At 43.4% G+C, this 22,298-nt stretch overlaps 1 protein-coding gene across 3 annotated transcripts in view; it reads right to left on the bottom strand.

The window, feature by feature from the left end:
• Positions 1–22,298, bottom strand: part of LOC111875210 (neuronal PAS domain-containing protein 2) — a 459,290-nt gene that overhangs the window by 76,611 nt on the left and 360,381 nt on the right. For all 3 annotated transcript variants that reach the window (XM_023871270.2, XM_023871271.2, XM_023871272.2), the window contains one exon: positions 1,489–1,655. In XM_023871270.2, the coding sequence (XP_023727038.1) occupies positions 1,489–1,655 (167 nt within the window). The remainder of the gene's footprint in view (positions 1–1,488; positions 1,656–22,298) is intronic.

The raw sequence follows: 22,298 nt of genomic DNA, 5'->3' as shown, positions 1-22,298 counted from the left end.
GCTCGAGAGCGCGCAGCTCTATGCGGACGCGGATTGTCATGACGTTATTGTGGTCCCTTGCTGCATGAATCCCACCATCAGCATTCCTCTCCTGTCCCAGAAACAGCTACCAACAGCTTTCTGGCAGATAACGTTTGTTTAATATTTTCCGGCTTGTTTCGTCAATGTGTGTGCATCCACTGCTTTGGCTGCTCTTTGAGTTTAGCACTCACAACGCTTCAGCAATAATGAGGATGTTGATGGAAGGCGTCAAAACGTGGCCAAGCTCACATGAGACACATTTCTTTGACACAGGCATACAAAAACTTATTGCCGAACACTACAAATGCCTCAATTCCGGCGGTGAATATGTTGAGAAGTAGCTCAAGTAAGTACGTACGTTTGTATATATTTTTTTTCTCGTTGCTTGTTTTATTAACAGCTCACCGGAAGTTACTTTCCAAATAGACCTCGTATCATGCCTAAGTGACAGAATTTTATTACGCAACAGACCGTTCCAAAGTGCGTGCAGCATGAATACTCTTTAATTTTCAGAATTCGCTACACACGCTTAAAATGCATGCACGCGACAATTTTATGTCCCTATTTCATGGGTAAAGCTAAAGTTGTTCGTGTGCCTACTTCAGAACTACGCCATGCCGGCATATGGGAGAGTGCAGGTACAGCACCACGCATACTTAACCCAGACAACTGAATGGAGGTCAGTGGACAGCTTCTGACTCCGGCAGCTTCACACCCTGAGAAACAATCACCGTGACTCATCAGGCAGGAGCCTGGAGGGGCCTTTCAGCCGGCCTGTGAACACTACCCAAAAGAGTATTATACATATATTGCCTCTGCCTGAACCCGAATTCCTCGGTCTTCCGGCCCGTTGTGTAGTTGGTCAGAGAAAACGCAGACAGACACGAACCTGCTACGAGAAAAGAACGATGTGTTTTAGTTCGGAATATAACTTCTGGGTATGCGCAACGCGTATTTCTCCCCACTGTAGGTAAACGTGCAGTGGTGTTCTTGACGTCTGCATATACAATGTACCTTACACATCAGAATGTGATACTTGTATTCAACGGCAAAATATTACGTCGCTGTTTACGGGAGAATTAATTATGATCTGAAAATCAAGTAAACTTGTACAAAATTGAAGAAAGCAGTCTTGTGGGATTTGGCACCGTGTATATGTGGTGTTAACCGACGTTTCGGAGGAACGTATCGCCTCCATCTTCAGGGTAGAAGGAAAAATATAAGAAATCCGCAAGCGAAGAGACCGTGAGAACCGGTCTGAGAGACCGATCTGCTTATACCGGTTCTCACGGTCTCTTCGCTTGCGGATTTCTTATATTTTTCCTTCTACCCTGAAGATGGAGGCGATACGTTCCTCCAAAACGTCGGTTAACACCACATATACACAGTGCCAAATCCCAGAAGACTGCTTTCTTCATAGTGACCGCCGTGAAAGCCTCAAATCTTACATTGTACAAAATTACTCACATTTATGCAGTCGAAGAAATGCAGCGGTCAATCTCAAAATGCTTGTCTTGTCCATCTTCTTCGGAGAATTCGCGACAGTTGGCACTAGCAGGGCAAGGTTGCTGATGTGAGCGTTCATCTTGTCCCGACGGTGTTTCTCCATCATGTTGCGGTTCTGACGACTGTAACTGCAACAGACAACACATGTTCACACTTCCTGTTTGCACGAACAGTGCACAAAATCACAAGCTACACAAAACATGATGCACTAAATTTCACTTCAATTTAATCCAAAACACAACTGGTAGCCGAATGTGTGATTAATCTGTCTGAAGATGACCCAATCGTAGTCTCCAGAGCAGCTTTCCTCAACCCCTGCAGGGAAACAATGGAATAGCACTTCCATTTAAAAGGTAAAGTTCATCCTGTGTTTAAATAATTAAGTACTACGTTATAAAGACGTATGGGGGAGTGGACGCATAGCCCCACCATTCTTGACCTCATCCCTAGATGGTAAGTTCTCAGCTTCAGGCCCCGACCGCTTTACCCCCGGTACCCACTGGATAGGAGGCTCGGTGGGCCTCAGAGTCGGTCAGGACGCTGTGGAGAAGAGAAAATCCTGTCATGCCAGGAATCGAACCTAGTCGTCCAGCCCGTATCCCGTCGCTAAACCGACTCACATTACTTCCATATTTTTTTTTCCATTGGCGCTACAGCCCTCATTTGGGCCTAGGCCTACCTTCATGAAACTCTCCGTTTCACATCGGTTTACTAGATCTTACACATACGGTAGGACTCCTTGGGCGAGGGATCAGCTCGTCGCAAGGCCTCTACCTGTAGGCAAACACAGAAAAACGCACACAAACATCCATGCCCTGAGTGGGATTCGAACCCACGATCCCGGCTTCCGAGCGAGCGAAGACAGTGCATGCCTTAGACCGCTCGGCTACCGTGATCGGCATTATTTCCATTTAAGTCATGAAAACTTACTTCCACGTTCATTCCAATTCACTGTACATTCGTAGCCTGCGGTAATGACTACTTAAGTGAACCCTAAATAAATAAGCAAATAAGTAAAATACACTTAAATCCCCCTTTTGATCATCCCCTTAGGCTTCCGGACTAAAACTTATGTACGTCTTGCCTCCTACTCTCGTATCATGCTCTTCCATTTAATGCCAGATAAATCTACACTTCAAAATTACCACAACACAGGAAATCAGAACTGAACTGAAGTGGATTAGTACCAAGAAAATGTCGCAAATTTATAGAGAAAAGAAACCAGTTGTAAGGTTGCCACCCGCCCATCCCCTTGCAGATGCCACGACAAAACGAACCGTCTAGTGCTCAGCCATACAACATTCAGTAACTACCAACACATGACGTGACAAACGCATGCGCCTTACTCTCCTTCACGACAAAGCTGTCCCTGTGCTAAACTAATTAAGCACTACGCCATGACGACGTACGGGGGTTTGGATGTGTAGATCCACGTATTTTTCACCTCGGCACTAGTTGCAGATAAGTGATCAGTTTCACGCCCCGGCCGTTTTATCCCCGGGGATAGAGTTCCCGGTGCCCACTAAGTGGGCTCCAGAACGGGCCAAGACGATGTCAAGAAAAGAAACTCTTGCTCCTACCGGGACTCCTACTCCCGACTCCTCGGTTGTCCAGTTAACAGCCAATAGTTAGCCCGATTGCACTATCACGGCGAGTCTAGCTGAAACTGTAAATTGTTAACTACACACTAATAATCCATTTTTGTGCAGTACAGATAGATTCCAATGCGTTAATACTCGTATATCAGAGAAGATCTTAACATTTCGCACCAACGCCATGTTTATTTTGTAATTTTAACGTGAACAAAATAGTGTATGTTGAATGTACGGAAATGTTTGTTAACATACGTTATGTTAACCCGTTACCGAACTTTGCGGTACCATACTGGTTGAGGGGGTATGCTACAAGCCGGAAGGTGGCGGGTTCAAGTCCCAGTGAAGTCACTGAATGTTTTTCAATTGACCTAATCCATCCAGCCGCACTAGGCCCTGCGGTTTATTCAGCCTCTAACAGAAATAAGTACCAGGAATTAATTAAATAATTTTCCTGTGGAGTAAAGCGCGGCCGACGCGTAAGGCTGACAACCTTGCCGCCATCTTTGAGCCGATTGTCTAGATAATGTGGGACCCTCAGCGTCTCACAACCTTATGGGCCTTCACGGCCTGGTACAGGGATAGCTTTACTTTACTTATACGTGGGGGGGGGGAGAAGAAAAAGAGCTTTTGTGAAACTGCATATGTCTGCAAATATAATAAACTTCTCTTAAATGTAATTTTCATTTGTAATGGAGAAAATATGAGACTAGAGAGAATTTTGGAGTTGTTCTCGAGATCCTCACCTTAACCTCAGACTCAATACAGGTATGAAAGTGAAACTTCGTGTTCTTACAAATTATAATATGCAAAACTGTGCCCAAAATTACTTTTGTTTCTTACTTATAACAACACAGTACCGGCGTTAGCCTTCGTGGCTATGCCTGCTATAAGAAACAGCCACTACCCCAACCGCATCTCTCTATGTTAACGGCCGTGTGTTTTACCCGTGGTCAGTAACAAATCACTGTTAGACACAGTTCCTACAGTGTGGACTGAAGACATTAAATGAGTGGCTGACGTAGTCAGGCTTACATATAGCAAGTCGTCTGATAAGTGCATGACTCACTCTGCTATCGGCAGTTGCAGCAGCAATCTGTGAGAAATGTTGGGGCCGGTCAGCGCTGTAGCCAAGTTTCCTCCTTGACTGAACGCAGTGTACTTTCTTTGGGATTAACAGGCCTCAATACTACTGCCACACGAAGCCTCATGTACGTAAAGGACAGAAGATGGGCTTGTTTAAAATTCTTGAAAACAGGAGTTACTTATCGGATATTATAAAAATATCACCACATTCTACATAGAAATCAATCGTCTAACGTTATACACAAACGAATATATATTTTGTCACGAACTGCCATCACGAAGGAGATACATTTGTTCGTGTTTATTCAGCTAGCTGAGTGTGATACAATTGTGCTCTGCCACCAATTCACAACGTGTATTCTGGTTATTCATCCGAACGATACAGACCTTTAGGCAAGTCTATTAACAACGCCGAATGGGTTACAAGAACACAAGTATGTCTCTCGCAATAAAACACAAACAGAATGCGCTGACACTCAAACTTTCATTTCACTATGACTTTATATGATCTTTGCATTGTATAAAACGAACGTATAATGAAAAGGCAACATCTTTTGTTTGTAGATTTCACATTTCAAACTGCGTAATGGATTTCGACTATATATATGCGATTATGGTGTTGAATAAGGGTGTCGGGTGTTGGTAAGGTATAACTCGAACTTTAGATTCAAATGAAATGTAATTTTATCAATTTTCTAACCACACTGCACATCGTAAAACATAAGAAACAGACCACGCCTATATCGATGTTTATTTGAAACATGTCCGAATGTCGTAAGCATTTGACGAAAGACATCGAAAACGAATCGTTTCTGGCACCGTGGAGTGCGACGAGTATACACGTATGTGGTGCGATTAGCTTTGCAAGAACGGATTTGCATCTGCTTTAAATAAACTTAAAGCCCGGTGAGGTGTGCAGAATTTCAAAGTAAGTATTTTGAAAATGAGTGAAGTTCAATGAATACATATTTCCGCTCTTGTTTATAACCAAAAACGAATAACGTATTTCCTTCCCCCCGAGAATGTTTTCTGTAGCCGCTTTTGTTTCCGGGTTCTTGCTTAGATGAAATGAACCGCCTCTGTGGTCTAGTGGTCAGAGTTCCTGGCTACAGATCCACAGGTCCTAAGTTCGATTCCTGGCGCTACCAGATTTTCTGAGAAGTAGTGGATCTGAAACGGGATCCACTCAGCCTCGTGATGATAACTGAGGAACTATTTCAAGGAAATAGCGGCTCCGGTCTAGAAAACTGAGATTAACAGCCATGGGGATTCGTCTGACTACGCGACACTCTCTATCCGCTAAAGTTGGCACTAACTTCGCCGACAAGCGGCGGTCGCTCGGTCGGTATAGTTCGTTTGCGGACTAAAACCACTGAGTTTATTTTTCTTTAGATAAAATTCTTACCGGATTTCTACATGCCATTGAAAATGTGCGGCTTCCTCAGTGCAGTAAAGGCGTCCGTGTGATTATCATGCCATAATGGTGTACGTGGGATTTAAAGGAAAATCTCCACACATTATTAATCTCGACACTATATGAAAGCGGCCAGCTTCACGCTCCGACCGCTTCAATGCCGACAGCAGACTGTGTGCGCCCTAGAATAGGCCTGGACGTGGTGGGAATACAAAAGTGTTTGCAGGGAATTGAACTCCGGTCGCCATTTCCTTAGCCACTTTACTGACCAGCCTATCCCAAATCCTCGACATCGTGATTAGTTGAATTATGTTATCAATGTTGTTAAACTAACAGAATCGCTGCACCTGACAATGAATAGACAGAAGAGATGGGTGGTATGGTAACGAGATTATGGAACCTGACAAAACATGGGCTGCTAGTTTATATTTAGATCCATGCAAACTCGTGCAAGTGCAAATATCAGACACACAGACACACAGTGCAGAGATTATCGACTATGCACTGCTAATATTCCCCGCTAACTTCAGATGCGAGGGAACACTAAGTTCCGGGAAGAATCCCGACTCAATAGTAGAGCGCGCCTACGGTGGGAGAGTAGACAATACTCCTAGCACCTGTGCTGGAAGAGCTGCTGCACTACGATGGCGAACAAATATCCAAAACGTCCTTTTTTTTTTTTGCTCAAAATGTTTAAAATGGGACGATCGTGCATGTCCTTCCGTATGTTCAATAATAAAAAACTTGACATTGGGATGTGACACTACAAGTTGAGAGCGACCTTCATTTTGCTTCACATTGCACCATCTGCAGTACTTTTCGCGAAGCTCAAATCGAATTTTATCGACTGGGTTTTTACAACACTCAAGATACAAAAGAATACTCGTATTAGGTGGCATTAAACATAGCACAACTTGAAGAAAGCAGTCTTCTGTGATTTGGCACCGTGTATATGCGGTGTTAACCCAACGTTTCGGAGGAACGTATCGCCTCCATCTTCAGGGTAGAAGGATACAAGAAATCCGCAAGCGAAGAGACCGTGAGAACCGGTAAAAGCAGACCAGCGATACGTTCCTCCGAAACGTCGGTTAACACCGCATATACGCGGTGTCAAATTCCAGAAGACTGTTTTCTTCATAGTCACCGCCGTGAAAACCTCAAATCTTACATAGCACAACTTTATTCTAAAAATTAGTCGACTTTATGAATACTTAACAAAACGGAAGGAACACTAATTTCTGACGTTATGCAGTATGATAACAGCAGTATAATCAGCTTGTCAGCAACAGATTTGAAAATGAGAAAAAAAATAGGACGGTGACGCATAAAAAAAACAGCAATTAACCCATCTGTAAAATGCTACCTTGGAATACACCTTTCCATCTTGATGATTTGCAGATGATCATGAATCACATTCTGGAGCAGTTGTAAGATCGTTATACGTTTCGTTGCCCCCAATTCGATGCTCTATCAACGTTCAGACTGTACAGCTCAGGGTGCCTGACCAAAGATAGACTGAAAGACATTGGAATGAACGGTCTTGGCCTAATGAAGGCACTAACCCGGCATTTGACTGGAGGGACTGAAGAAAACCACAAATAAAAAAAAAGAAGATATGCTGTATATAAAATTTATGAATGCTGAAAACCAGAAGAACGGCCCACACTCCCCAACGATTCCCACTGAAAAAATTACTTTACCATTCCCACTCGACTACCAGAAGGAGTGTGGAAATAAACAGATCCAGCAAGCCAAACAAATAAGGTGCAACTTTGAAAAGTTCAAATAACAGGTATGCAAATCACTCAAATGGTCATAAAAAGACAACTTCACTATGTTCTCAATACGGACTTGCTGGGTAAAGGATATCAGGGAAATTTTTTTTTGGGGGGGGGGGACCAAAACCAGTGTAAGAGCTTGGATATGGGGAAGACGAAGAAAATGACAATAACTAATTTTGCAGCAGCAGTGCGTGCAAACCGAACAAGAAACAGGAAGAGGACGGTTCATTTTAAGGTTTTCTGTAATTATGAAGATCAGATCACATTCTTACATTACGAACACCGCCACACGGACTCATCTGGTAGGCACTGTATATACAGCAACATGGCAATGGCACAACATGGGCTGGCTCGGCCGGTATAGCTATGGGATGGACAGACGAGGTTGGACTCCCGGGAGGGAACATTTTTCTCTTCTCCATACCGTCCAAACTGGCTCTGGATCCCACCTAGGCTACCGGAAGCTACTTCCCCGGGATAAAGCGGACTTTGTGTGAAGCTGATCATTCAGCTCCATCCAGCGCGAAGGTCAAGAACGGTGGAGCTATGCCTCCACTCCCTTACACGTCCTCATGGCGTAGTGAATACTTAATTAGGCACACACAACTTTACCTTTATGTCACAAATACGCGAGACATTTGAATTCAGGCATCCAAAAAGCAGTGCGGCCGATCAGGGTGTCCGCGCAATCTAAGGCATCAACTGTCTTCGCTCGCTCGAACGCTGGAATCGTGGGTTCGATTTCCACTCGAGGCATGGATGTCTGTGTGAGTTTATTCTGTGTGTAGGTAGTGGCTCTGCGACGGGCTGATCCTTCGTCCAGGGAGTCCTACCGACTGTGTATAGGATTAATAAACTGAAAAAGCGGCCAACAGTCAACAAAAGGACTGCAGAGTCATAGACTGAAAACCAGTGCAACTATTCCTGATTAATTTCACTTATTATGTAGCAGCCTATCTCACTTATGATTCATCAATACGTGCTGTAACCTACATGCAAACACACAACAAGTTTTATTAAAAAGGGGCTTTGTTTACTTATGCTGTATGCACTACATTCGTATCTGCTACTAAAACACATCGGAATGCGGCCTACTGTGACATACCAAATCAGTGAAGGAAGGACATATGTCGCACTTACGCAGTTCACAGTAATTAACTTCCGATAAATTTATGACCTGTTGGAGTTTTCTTTTCGTTCCATGGTATTAAACTCTCAGAAATTCGGTTCCCATGTTTTATCCCAATTATTACACTTCTTTTGCTCCCTCAAACGCCGGGACAGAGCAGTCGGTATAGCGACTTGCTACAGGCTAGAGAACCAAGGGTTCAGAGATCGTGCCCCCGTGGGGGCAAAAATTTTCTCTTCTCCACGTCGTCCAGACCGGTTCTGGGGCACACCCATCCTCCTACACAAAGGGTACCGGGGTCTAAATAAACGAAAAATTATTATTAAATGCAGACATGTTCTTACTCGCGGACTGGGCGGATACAGTATGCAGGAAGAGAGAACGGAACAAGAAGGAAACGAAGCACGAAACGAGAGAAAGGAAAGAACAAAGAAATTACAGTAAAATGAGACCCAAGCAATTCGAAAGGTGAGAATATTGGGACATGATTACACTGTCCGCTGCAAGACAATGGCTAAATAAATAAGTATCGTGAAAACGTATATTCATGCAAAAATACAAATTGTTGGAAACTGTTTTCTGTGCGGTCCGTGCTGATGCTATATAGCGAGCATGAACGAGACAAGGCAAATTTTCTATATCCAGAGAAATACCGGCAGGGGTCTCAAGGCTCCGTCCTTGGCCCACTACTGTACAATCTACGCATAAACGACGGGCCCGCAGCACGCAAAACTTATCTTGCCCTGTTCGCGGATGACACCTCTATATATACGCGACAGAGAATCACGAACGTCGTGCTCTCTGCAAACTGCAACGCGGCCTCATTGCAGTGACGTCGTGGCGTGAACATTGGACCATAAAACTCAATGACGGGAAACCCCAGGGTTATCTTTTTCTCTAAGAGATTTAGAATCCCAAAGGACGTACTACAACCAAATGCATGATCCCCTCTGTAAATAACGTAAAGTAACTACGTGTCATCTTCAATTGGAAGGTGACATGGAGACTCGATGTAGGTTTATATAAAAATATGCAGAAAACAGGTAGAAGTCATCCAAAACCATCTAAATATAAATGTACGTGCAACTGGACAAGAAGAAGCCATGCACAGGAAGCATAAGGGGTTTACAATTGGGAAATGGTCAGGCCTACGACCGTTCCAGAGTAGTAAAATAACTTAGGGCATAATCTGCTGCAGGTGCCTTCAGTCACAATGTCCTGTAATTATCTTGCATAAGGACTGTGCACTGTATTGAAAGGACAAAGCGTGTATAGTGTCCATAAAATACAAATGCCCTTACCTGGACGCTATGCGAGTGCGGGTACACTCGTGCGAAAGAACAGTGCAACAAATGTGGGGAGCATTCAGAAAAGACAAACCTGTCCTCTCGTCGAAGAGGAGACCTCATTTACAAACACACAAAAGGTCTTGGAACGACCATAAATTTGGTCATGGTTCGCGATGGGGTTCGAAACCAAGAATGACTGTGCTGGTGAAGGTCAGCAGTAGCAACTGGCAAAATTTGACTGAAGTCAGCCAGTTAAGAGCAGACAGTTGAGACACCTAGTTGTGAGCTGCGAGATGGTAGCCTGCTGGAAACGACTCTAGAAGAATATCCATTGTCAGGAACCGTAATCGAGCAACGACTGGTACAGACCATAACAGACTGAAATAGCGTGTACTATACTGATTTGTTAAGTGCGCGAATTAGCGACGTTATGTTATTTGTAGTTACGATTTATAAGTGGACAATAAATAAAATTATATTAATCCAAACCCCGTGTCTAGTCACTAACCCGTGACAATATCTGTCTAAAAGACAGGGCAAGACCCACGCGCACGCACGCACACAAGGCTGGTTGATGGCGCCACTCCCCTTGAGATGACCTGGCCTCGCCAGGAGGCTGAGAGAACTGAAGTTGACAGTCGAGAAGCACACAGTTCTGTAGCACGGCATGAGAATGCGCCATGATCACTGTTGATGTGACCAAGATTTGGGGAGCTTCTTGATAAGACAGGCTTCACGTCTTTTGTGTGTGCACGCACAACTCGTTATCGCTGTTGCCCTATCTACGCCCAAGGCAAGGGGTGAGTAAAATTCAACCCGGCTTCTATGAACTAACAGAACTGTTAATAATACTTTAACAATGGTATACAGAGATACTTATAACCGCAAATTTATTAATATTATTATTATATAGGAATTTTTCTGTGAATACACAGCTTTCCTCAGCCCTAAGAAGCTGAAACATCGTAAACAAAACGGACAATTAAGACATAAATTGACTGCTCCATAGCTCAAGCGGTTAGTCGATGGCTTTTCACCGCGGCGCCCCGGATTCGATCCCGGGTCTGGTCAAGTGGGATTTGTGGTGGACAAAGTGGCTCTTGGGCGGGTTTTCTCCGAGTACTTCGGTTTCCCGTGCCAATCTTCATTCCACCAAATAATTACCTGGGGCAGGCTACAATAGGCCAATCAGTGACCGACGTGCCGAGTGAACCCCGTTGGACTCCACCCCCCCCCTCAATAAGCGAATTGAAAAAAAAATTAGACATAAATTAAAAGCTGCTGAAATGGACTTTTCAGGGCGTTCAGCAAGGATATCAAGAACGTACAGAGACAGAAAGAGGAGCCGGGATAGCGTAGTCGGCTACGGGCTGGATTTCGACTCCCGGTAGGGCCAAGAATTTACTCTTCTGCACGTCGTCAAGACCGGCTCTAGAGTCCACCCAATCTCCTATCCAGTGGGTACCTGGGGGCTCTTTCCCCGGGGGCATGGCGGCAAGGGCGTGAAGCTGACCACTCACCTCCAGCTATTGCCGAGGTCAAGAAAGTGTGGATTTATACATTCACTCCCCCATACGCCTTCATGGCGTAGTACTTAATTAGTTAAGCACAGGGTCAACTTTACCTTATATGAGTAGAAATGAAACAATTAGAACGCAAAAATTGAAATAAAGAAAGACATACTAGAGGAAACAGCAGAAGAGCATTTAAGATGGTACTGGTTGGGAGGTTCGGTGGGTTACACAACCAGTCTGGACGCGGTGGGGAAGAAAGGATCAGTCCATCCGCCTGATAACCAACCTCAGTCGTCCAGCCAGAAGCTTAGTAAGAGATCTCCTTTTAGCCTATCTACGAGCTGTAGCCCAGCCCGTTGCCTAGTTACTATACGTACTGAGGAATATCGGCTGTTACTTTTATGTACCGGTATTGCTCTAAATTACGTTCATCCGTCGAGAATTATGGATATATATTTAATATTTCTTAGCAATTATTTCTCGCGAGGCTCTCCGACCGATGGCCGGGGAAGACACTTCTGAACTATAAGAAGTACTTACTTAGATACCCCTGTTCAAGGACAACACAGCCTCAGAACTGCCACGGTTACATCACGACGTTCTGATAAGACTTGCTGACGTCGCTACAAATTATTTTTTCTGTTTATACGAGTACTACAAACAAGATTGTTATTCCTTCCAGAAAAAGCGTTTCTCTCCTGCGTTTATATTCTTATATTCTGCTGTAAGTTATTTCTGGTATCAGAATTTCTACAAAGTGTGCGCCAAGAAAATATTTAGACCTGTAAGGGCAAAGTGGACAAATTGGGACATTACATACCGACCAAAGCCGATCACAGCGACCGCGCGGTTTAAGGCACGAAATTTCTTCGCTCGCTCAAACAATGGAATTGTGGATTCGAATCCCTCTCGAGGCATGGATATCTGTGCGCGTTTGTTCTATGTTCGTGTTGCCCTGTGTAGGTAGCGGCCTTGCGACAGGGCTGATCTCCCGTCCAAGGAGTCCTATAAATTGTCTATAAGATCCATAGTTCCAGATTAATTCTGATGGGAAACAAGCCAAAGGACCTAATATGATAGAGAAAACAAGACATTTATAGAGGTATGGCAATGAAATATAGACATTACGATGGACTGGACATGTAGCTAGGATAATGGGACGAGGAATTCATATGCCTACAAGACTGTGATGGGGACAACTTTTGGAGATCCGCCACTTGAGGACACGCTGCCGCAACATTATGATACTTTTGGGGAAATGTGATCCCACGGGGTCGTGTCCAACAGCATCAGGTCTGGGTATTCCTGGCGTTGGACCATCGCGTTCTGCTGTCAGAGAATTGGTTCGCAGAATCAGCACGCAGTGAATTCATCGCCTCCGAAATCAAATCCAGAAGAGATCAGTAGTTACTTTCTCTTATTGTTTCCGTAAGATATTTCCTGTCCTCCAAAATAATTCCTTATCAAAACTGTGTATGCTGTCTTTATCTCTTCGATTACAGTCACAATCCAAATTTATTGTCGCCCCCACGCATTTCTGTCCTAACGATACTAAGTAGCGCCACGAAGTTTTTTCCCCTACTGGGATGGGACTAAGTCCCTTGTACTGCGGCCACTTCTGGCCTATTGTACCAGCCCCAGATGATAAGTGAGGGTGATTGTGGAGCAATTGGTGGAATGAAGATTGGCAGGGGAAACCGAAGTACTCGGAGAAAACCTGCCCCAGCGCCTCTTTGTCCACCACAAATCCCACTTGACCAGACCCGGGATCGAACTCGGGTCGCCGCGGTGGGAAGCCAGCGATTAACCGCTTGAGCTATGACGCGGCCTAAGTCACAAAGTTACTCATTACGTAACATTCGACAGGCCTTCTGCCCACCTGAACTATCCTTATGAGGCCCAAATATTTCCCTGAGTAATTATATTAACACATTTGTATTTTCACAATACGAATCACATATACAAAACAGTAAGTAAATCTGTTATATGGGGTATGTTGCAAAGTGCAGTTACCACAAAACATACAAACAATGCAGACACGGTATTCCAGAGGTCTCTGATGTTCCCTCTTGCAACACTTTTTAATTTTTTTTAAGTTACTACGTAAAGGTAAAGCTATCTCTGTAACAGGCCGTGAAGGCACATGGGGTTATGAGACGTCGAGGCTCCCACATCTTCTCTAGACAATCGGCTCACAGATGGCGCCCGCCGCCCTTTACCTCCAAGGACTCTTCCTGGTACTCATTTCTGTTAGAGGCTGAGTCGACCAGGAGGGATTAGGTCAACTGAAAACAATTCACCTCATCGGGACTCGAACCAGTGACCTTCCGGCTTGTAGCATAGTGTCTCAACTAACTACGCTAGCACGTGCCGCATTCAAAATTTACTATATACACATAATGCATCTTTTAAACTTATTTAAAAACATTGTCCACTGCATTTTTCGATCGTCATTGGTCATCATCAGGTGTTTTAAAAACTCTTCTGTGGAGACTGTAGTGCTTGTGTTTTCTCTTCTAATGTATGTGTAGCCCCTTTATACGTTTGTGTTTATGTGGTGCTGCGTGTGTTCTGCCGCGCTGTGTTTAGACCTCTAGTGTCTCGCACTAGTTGACGCATTATGTATATGTGGTAACTCCTGAACAATCTTTTAAAAAGTGCTGCGTGTAAGACGGAACATCAGAGACATTTATTAATTAATTAATAATGTGCAACAGGATGCTAGAATATTACAAGGAATTCCAGATCATAAACTGATAGCTGTGTCGCTACGCGTCTTATGGATATGGCAACATGAACATGGGAAGAGTCTCGGGTTATTTTCACGGTTTCCACGTAGCTCTCCTCGACCTTCAAGCACACAGATGCCAGTTGCAAACACGTCACATTCTTATCACTTCTCCAGTTCAAATATATCTGCTGTCGTTTCCGCAAAGAACTACAACAAGTAGCGTTGACACAAGTTCCGGAAGGATGATATATACTTTCCTCCACATATTCTTATTTGTTCTGAAACGCTGATGTGATTATACGGACACAGGCACTCCAGCCTGGACGCGCTCATCGTCGCAAATAATTCGACGTTACATAACCCCTGTATCTGATACAAACTCCGTGGCTTGAGTCCGCAAGCGAACCATACCGACCGAGCGACCGCCGCTTCCCGGCGAAGTTAGTGCCAACTTCAGAGGATAGAGGGTGTCGCGTGGTCAGTGCAACGGATCCCCACAGCCATTAATCACGGTTTTTTAGACCGGAGCAGCTATTTCCTTGAAATAGCTCCTCAGTTATCCTCAGGAGGCTGAATAGACCCTATTCCAGACCCACCACTTCTCATAAAATCTGGTAGAGCCGGGAATCTACCCCGGGACCTCTGGATCTGTAGCCAGTAACTGTGACCACAAGACCACAGAGGCGGTCCTGTAGCTGATACAGCACTTCTAAATATGACATTATAGAGAAATCGTGCAGTACAAAGATTAAGGCTGGCGGAAAATGAAGCACAAAGACAACTGCGTTAAATACATGAAGTAACTAAGGAGGGCACAGGTCATATATTGGAGGACAATATTAATATGTCCTAAAAAGATTATTATTATTATTATTATTATTATTATTATTAATTATTAACTCCAATGTGTGTATGTATGTGTATTGTCCTTTCTCTCCACATAATGGAATAACCATTCGAAATGTACTTACTTTATTTTTCTCATCTGTTAATGCTAACTTTAATTTTTCTTGGAATTATTATTAATGTATTTCTATTATATTGACTGTCTTATTTTGTATTTCTTTTTTAGTTATTTTGTGTATTTCTATGTAGTCGTGCCAACTTTGTAACTGGCCTCTATGCTGTTAAGTTTGCACGCAAATAAAGACGAGTTGAATTGAATTACAAGCATTTGTTGGGCCTTGGCAGCTTTTTCAGTTTCTTCACCCTATACATAGTCGGTGTGATCCGGAATAGCGCGTGGCTACTGGTTGGACGACCGCGGGGCTGCAGCTCGAGTCCCGGTGGGGGTCAAGAATTTCATTTTCTCAATGTCTTTCAGATAGGCTCTGAAGTCCACCCGACCTCCTATCAAATTGGAACCAGGGGCATCTTCCCCGGGGGTAGAGTGGCCGGAGCGTGAAGCTGCCAACTCACCTCCAACCAGTGCTGAGATAAAGAAAGTGTAGATCTATACATCCACTCCACCATACGCCTTCATGACGTATTGCTTAATTAGTTAAGCATCGGGACAACTTTACGTTTATAATCCATGGGTAGGACTCCTTGAACAGGGGATCAGCCCGTCGCAAGGCCTCTACCTACACGCAGAACAACACAAATACAGAATAAATGCACACACAGACGTCCATGCCTTGAGCGTGATTCGAACCCACGATCACAGCGTTCGAGCGAGCGAAGCCTTAGACCGTGTGACCACTGTGAACGTAATCTTAGAAAGATACGTTGTGAAAATATAAGCTAGATTGAACTGGCTCATGTTATAGTCAGGTGACGTCTTTTTTGTGGTGGCGATGAGCACTCCTGACTTCGTAACAATATAATCTCTTGAACAGATTAATCAGATGTCAAGAAACTTCTGTATAACCTAACAGTTCAGATAATTTAATCAACGCAATAAGAACACAACACTGATAACGGACTTTCGAAGCAACAGATACAGCGACATTATCATGAAAAGATAACAATATCAGAAACAATACAAGTGAAGTACAGAAAACATTAATCACTTGGAGCGGCTGTAACCAAACTTTCAGAAAAGTATCTATCTGGAAATAAATATGTTACGAATATATGTGTATGTGAATATGTATGTGAACACAATTCATTTCTGACGTCGTAGTCCTCTCAGCACTAGAATTATAATGCGGACGAAATATCTTAAAATACCGTAGAAGACCTCTGTACTGACCATGCCTTCAATCGACACGCTTTGAGTTCATGATTCCAGATAAGCTCACACGTTCTTTCTGAGAAGTGACAGTCGGTCAGCTATCGAGAAATTCAGCGTCTGTTACAGGTAAGAGGTAAAGCTCTCCCTGTAACAGGCCGTGGAGGCCCATAGGGTTGTGAGACGTTGAGGTTCCCACATTTTCTAGACATTCCGCTCACAGATGGCGGTAAGGTTGTCAGCCTTATGCGCCGGCCCCAGGAAGATTTCTGGTACTCATTTCTGTTAGAGCTTGAGTCGACCCGAGGGTTATAGTGCGGCTGGAAGGATTACGTTAATTGGAAAAATCTAGTGATCTCATCGGGAACCGAACCCGCAACCTCCCGGCTTGTAGCATTGTGCCTCAACTAACTATGCTACCGCGTTTCAGGGAACCAAAAGGTTTATGATGCCGTCAAGAGCTGTCACGATGCCCAATCCTAAGCCATTTGAATTTAGTTTACATTTTCACATCCTGTTACCTGAAGAGACATTTTACGTCAAGTCTCCCATTTATGCCTAGGTCGCCCGGGAGCCTGCCCATCAACACTATTTACTATGGATACATGCTCCGTACATCACATTCTTCTTGAGTGGCCCCCCCTATGAAGTCTAAGTGTGAAACTCCACAATATCCTCCGGTTACGTTTCACATGGGCCCAACACGTATTTACGAGTAGAACCTTCCCTTCAGAGGTCACAGATAAGTTCCACACCCATACAGAACAGCAGGTAAAATTATGCTTTTCTATATTTTAATTGCCGTATTTACGCATGTATAGGCCGCACATTTTTTGCCAAAAATTCAAGAGGAAAACTGGGGTGCGGCTTATATTCGAAATATTCGAAATCACACTTCATTTAAAAAAAATATATTCATAATTAGTGAATAATATTGAATAATATTCGAAGAAAATTATTTTTTCTATAATTTCTGTCTGAAAATTGTGCTGCGGCCTATACATGCGTAAATACGGTATTACGTATTCGGATAGCAGACTGGAAGCAGAAGCTAGTGACGTAGTGGCAGCAAGTACTCCCCGAGATTGGCATGTTCGTAACATATTCATGAATGATCTCTGGTTTATTACTGTCATTCCAGAAATAAGTTGCATACGGGTATGATAACACGATTTCGATCAAATACAGATGTACCCCGAATTTTGCATTTCTCCTTCCGTCATTTCATAAACATTCAATTTTCGTGTCAGGCGTGTGGAAATCGGCAATGATGTTATGGTTATTTTTAGTGAATAGCCAATAAAACTATTCACCAATCCAAACCCCATGTATAGTCACTAATACACGTGACAATCCTTATTTGGATAACGCGTTTCCGAGCTTAGCTAATTAAGCACTATGCCATGAAGGCGTATGGGTGAGTGGATATATAGAGCGAGGTTTTCTTGACCTTTGAACTGGTTGGAGGTGAGTGGTCAGCTTCACGGTCCGGCCGCTTTATCCCACTGAACAGGAGATTGGGTGGACCCTAGAGTCGGTCTGGACCAGATCAAGAAATGAAAATTCATGACCCTACCGAGACTAGAACCCCGACTCGTAGTCAGTCTCTATACCGACTGAGCCATCCCGGCTCAAATATATGAATCATATCTCGACCCGCGTCCCATTCTGACTCTTTCTGGAGCTCTAAAATCTTAATTTGTAAATAACTTCCAAAAAGGAACATCATTAACACTTTTAAGACTGAAAAGTGCCGCTCAGACTTAATTTATGTCTTCGTTGTATGAGTATCCAGTAAGCGGCCTCCGTAGTCTAGGGGTAACGTTCCCACCTCATGACTCAAGGTACGCGGGTTCAAACCCGGCGGAGGTCGTGGAATTTTTAAGGGCGGAAAAATTCAGGGTAGATGGGGAAGTATCGGGGACCACTACCAGAGAGGTGGCCGACCTCACTGGCAGGACGGGGCTGATAGCGAGCACCAGTACTGGAAGGGCATGGCGACGGGTAGAATATCAAAGGGACGAACAATAGACTACTAGTCGCGGTGCATGGGGAAACCCACCCCCTCCAATAATAATAATAATAATGAGTATCCAGTATCCCAGTAAGGCTACGTACAGCTGCAATCTGATTTGGTATGTGTATATATATATAGTTGATACCCAATGCTAAATGAACAAGGAGGAATGGAAAATAAAAACAATGGACAACAAAATAGCAAAGATTGATATGGTTTAGACTGCATTTACAGTATATGCATAAGCATCACTGCAAAAACATTCTGGAGGTTATCTCAGCTTAAAACTATAAAATTTTCACCGGAGGTAAAATACTATAAACGATACGTGTCCAAGGACTAACCAGACATAATACATCTGGAAACAAGCTTAAGTGCCGTGACGTCAATTATTCTTTCCGCGGAAGGTAAACCAGTTCTTGCTTTCAAGAAATCAACAAAAACGCTCCTAGATTCTTTCTGAACGAAACACCCTAATCACTATTCACAATAATGTTTCTCAACCGGTGTTCCGCGACATTTCGAATTCAAATATGTTTACACATCAACACCAATTCTTCACAAAATGTAGTACAGTATTTTTCTCAGCCCTGTTTTATCATATCATTGGCCTATGTTGCTGTTTCATAGTTACACTGTTGCTACCTCGTTACTGAAACTTGTCACTGCATATCTCTAATTGCCTTTTCTTTTAATTACGCGTTTCAAAGTTCGTAACTGTTTCATTTTCATTTTTTTATATCTGCTACATACTGCGCAACGCTGTACAGTGTGGGCTACTGACAGTGTCGTTATATAAACCATAAATAAATAATTAATAAAACATAGGTGTACCTACGACTTTTTACAACAGTACGTTACTTGTCTTGAAACCGCCATGACTGTCGGTTTGGTACAGATGAGCTCTATTTACAGTTTGTTTATCTCAGACTGGATTGCCTCTGTGGTCTAGTGTTCAGAGTTCCTTTCTACCGATCCAGAGATCCGGGGTTCGATTCCCGGCGCTACCAGAGTTTCTGACAAGTAGTGGGTCCGGAACGGGGTCCACTCAGCCTCGTGAGGGTAACTGAGGAGCTACACGTATTTCTAAGAAATAGCGGCTCCGGTCTAGAAAACAGAGATTAACCTTTAATGACCGAATTTTTTCCAAACTAAATATAAAAATTCAGTTCGTACCTCACAGGAAACACATTGTGTCTCCGCTACAAGGACCAACCAGTTAATGCTGTTTATGAAGTATCCGATGCTTATTGTAAGAACCATATGAAACACAAACACTGTGTGTGGGAAGAATGCAGAATTCTAGTATGTTAAACCAGGTCGTGCATATAGTAACCATTAGGCTTTAAAAGGTTAATGGCCGCAGGAATCCGTTGCGCTGACCACGCGACACCCTCTATCCACTAAAGTTCACACTAACTTCGCCAACAAGCGGCGGTCACTCGGTCGGCAAAGTTCGCTTGCGGACTAAAGCCACGAAGTTTGTTTTGTTTTATACAGCGTCGAATAATCGTATGATTAGTGAATAATAAACTATATATAATGTAGATGGAAGTGCCCGTGGCTGTGGCCTAATTCTGGAAAATATAAATGCACTTACTTTGAGGAGGGGAGACGCAAACTCCAGCACGGACAGCCGGTTTCTGGGCTGACACATGAACCTGGGACCTCCCTCCCAACTCAGAAAAAAAACTTTCTGCTAGGGGACACTTTATCAATTGAAGATGGGATCTCAGAATCATCCGCGGTATGAGCTGAATGGTAAGGTAAGGTAAAGCTGTCCGTGCGCTTAACTAGAGCACTACGCCATGAAGACGTATGGGGGAGTGGACGTTTTCTTGACCTCAGCACTAGTTGGAGGTGAGAGGCCACCTTCACACCCCGGTCTCTTTACCACCGGGTAAAGAACCCCCGGTACTCACTTGATAGGTTTCGTGGGCTCGAGAACTGGTCTGGACGACGTGAAGAGAAAGTTCTTGACCCTACCGGGACTCGAACTTCAACCCCTTAGGCTGCGAAAATAAGAATTCACGCGTACTGCAGTTACAGCAAGAGTGGTGTGATTATTGTGTTAAAATCCGTTTCCAGGATACGGCTAGTGAAGACTGAGAACTGAAGTGTGCATTTAACGGCGAACTGTAAAGTTTATAGATGAGCGATAGCCCTGTAATTACATGTACACGTAGTTCTGAGTGGTTTGTATATGTGGTCAATAATCCAGTCATCCAATCGAACCCCCGTCTAATAATAACACACACCTAATATTACATGACAATGTTTATGCTAACTTATAAACAGTATTTCATCAGTAACTTGTAAGAATATTTACTACCCATCTTCATACAAAAGTTCATTCTTCCGGCACCAATGGTTCATTAATCATACCTGTCAAACTGAAAACTAAATGAAAATTTTAAAAGCTGACATGCTACTTAACATATCACGAAAAAATCAGAAAAGCTATTTATTTCTCAAATATGTATTACTTACCGTACGTCACATCCGGCTGTTATTTTAAGAGGCGTTAGTGTAACTCACGCCTCTCAATATCTCGAGCACCCAATGCTGTAATTACTGATTCTAACAAATTTAGAAGAGCCGGAATAGCTGAGTCGGTATAGCGACTAGCTACGGGCTGGAGGACGGAGGAGTCGGAGTTCGAGTCCCGGTGGGGCAAAAATTTTCACTTCTCCACGTCGTCCAGACCGGTTCTGGGTCCACCCAACCTCCTATACAATGGGTACTGGGGGTAAAGCGGTCGGGGCGTCAAGCTAACCACTTACCTCCAACTAGTGTCGAAGTTAAGAAAATGTGGATCTATACAACCACTCCCCCATACGCGTAATGCTTAATTAGTTAAGCACAGGGAAAACTTTACCTTTAAGAAATTTAGAGGTTGAGGTTTCGAGTAGCCTTCAATGGCACAATGTTCTAACTAAATTTCGTGAAACTCAGTCGACTGATTTAAAAGTTGGAGAACATACACGCGCACCATTTTCATATCGTACTACTGTTTCCCACACAAGAAACGAAACTGGCCTATAAAAGCAATGACCTGCAAAATATGAACATAGCATAAGTACAATTTATCTCAACATGCAGTATCATCGTAATGGTGATGGATGTGATTGTGAGTGTACACGAGTTGCTTGCGGACAGCACTAAATATGTCAGCGTCTCCCTGTCGTCAGCTGTCGTCATTTTCACGAAAAGTGCTTATTTACGAGAGTTTCAGTACACCTGTATTTTGTCTTTTCAACATTGTACGTTACGATTGGATTGCGGGTACGCGAAGCTTAGCCCCTAATGCATAAATAGACACATACATAATCCTGCGTACGCACAGCTCTTGGTATGCCGTGACATGCCAACTGAACTGCATGTCTGTGTAGGCCTACATCTATTTTGGAAAACGCTGAGACACACAGTATAAGCTTAGGTCCTGCCAGATAAAAACGTGCCGTAAACAAAGATTACAAAGCAAATACAACATTTTAATTGCATTAAGTTCCTGTGTACTGAACAGAAACAGCAAAGCTCCGATGCCCTTTTCACATCTGCGACTTTAGCCTTGACTTGGTCTCCCTTCAATATTTTTTGATACAAAATGAATATGGGAAACATTTAAATAAGTGAAGAACGTGGAACCTCATTTACATCGTCTATGAGGTCTCTGGTAAGGACGTCAGGTTTGTCCTTGGTTCCACACCAGTAGCCTTACTCATTTGTAGGGTTTTCCACAACATGAAACTAAGATAAGCATATTGGTTTACTGGTTGATACTCATCATCCGGGTAATTTTTCACATTATTTATGGTAAGAAAGAGACAACAGGAAAACTCTTTCAGATTAAAAAAGGAGACAGACTGGTGACGGGGGGAATCCTGCTATGACAGTTGTGAGTGTAGGAGTAGTCACATATGAGTATAATATTATATTTAATCATCCTGTTGCACTCTATACGATATATGATATAAACTCCGTCCTAAGTGCAACAATTTATTGTAGGTCTTTCGTCTTGCCTTCTTCTACACTACATGTTTCG

The sequence above is a fragment of the Cryptotermes secundus genome, unplaced genomic scaffold (genome assembly GCF_002891405.2).
Source record: "Cryptotermes secundus unplaced genomic scaffold, Csec_1.0 scaffold1564, whole genome shotgun sequence".
Lineage (NCBI taxonomy): Eukaryota > Metazoa > Arthropoda > Insecta > Blattodea > Kalotermitidae > Cryptotermes > Cryptotermes secundus.
Note: the sequence above shows the minus strand (reverse complement) of the source record. Positions and strands in the feature narration are given on the sequence as shown.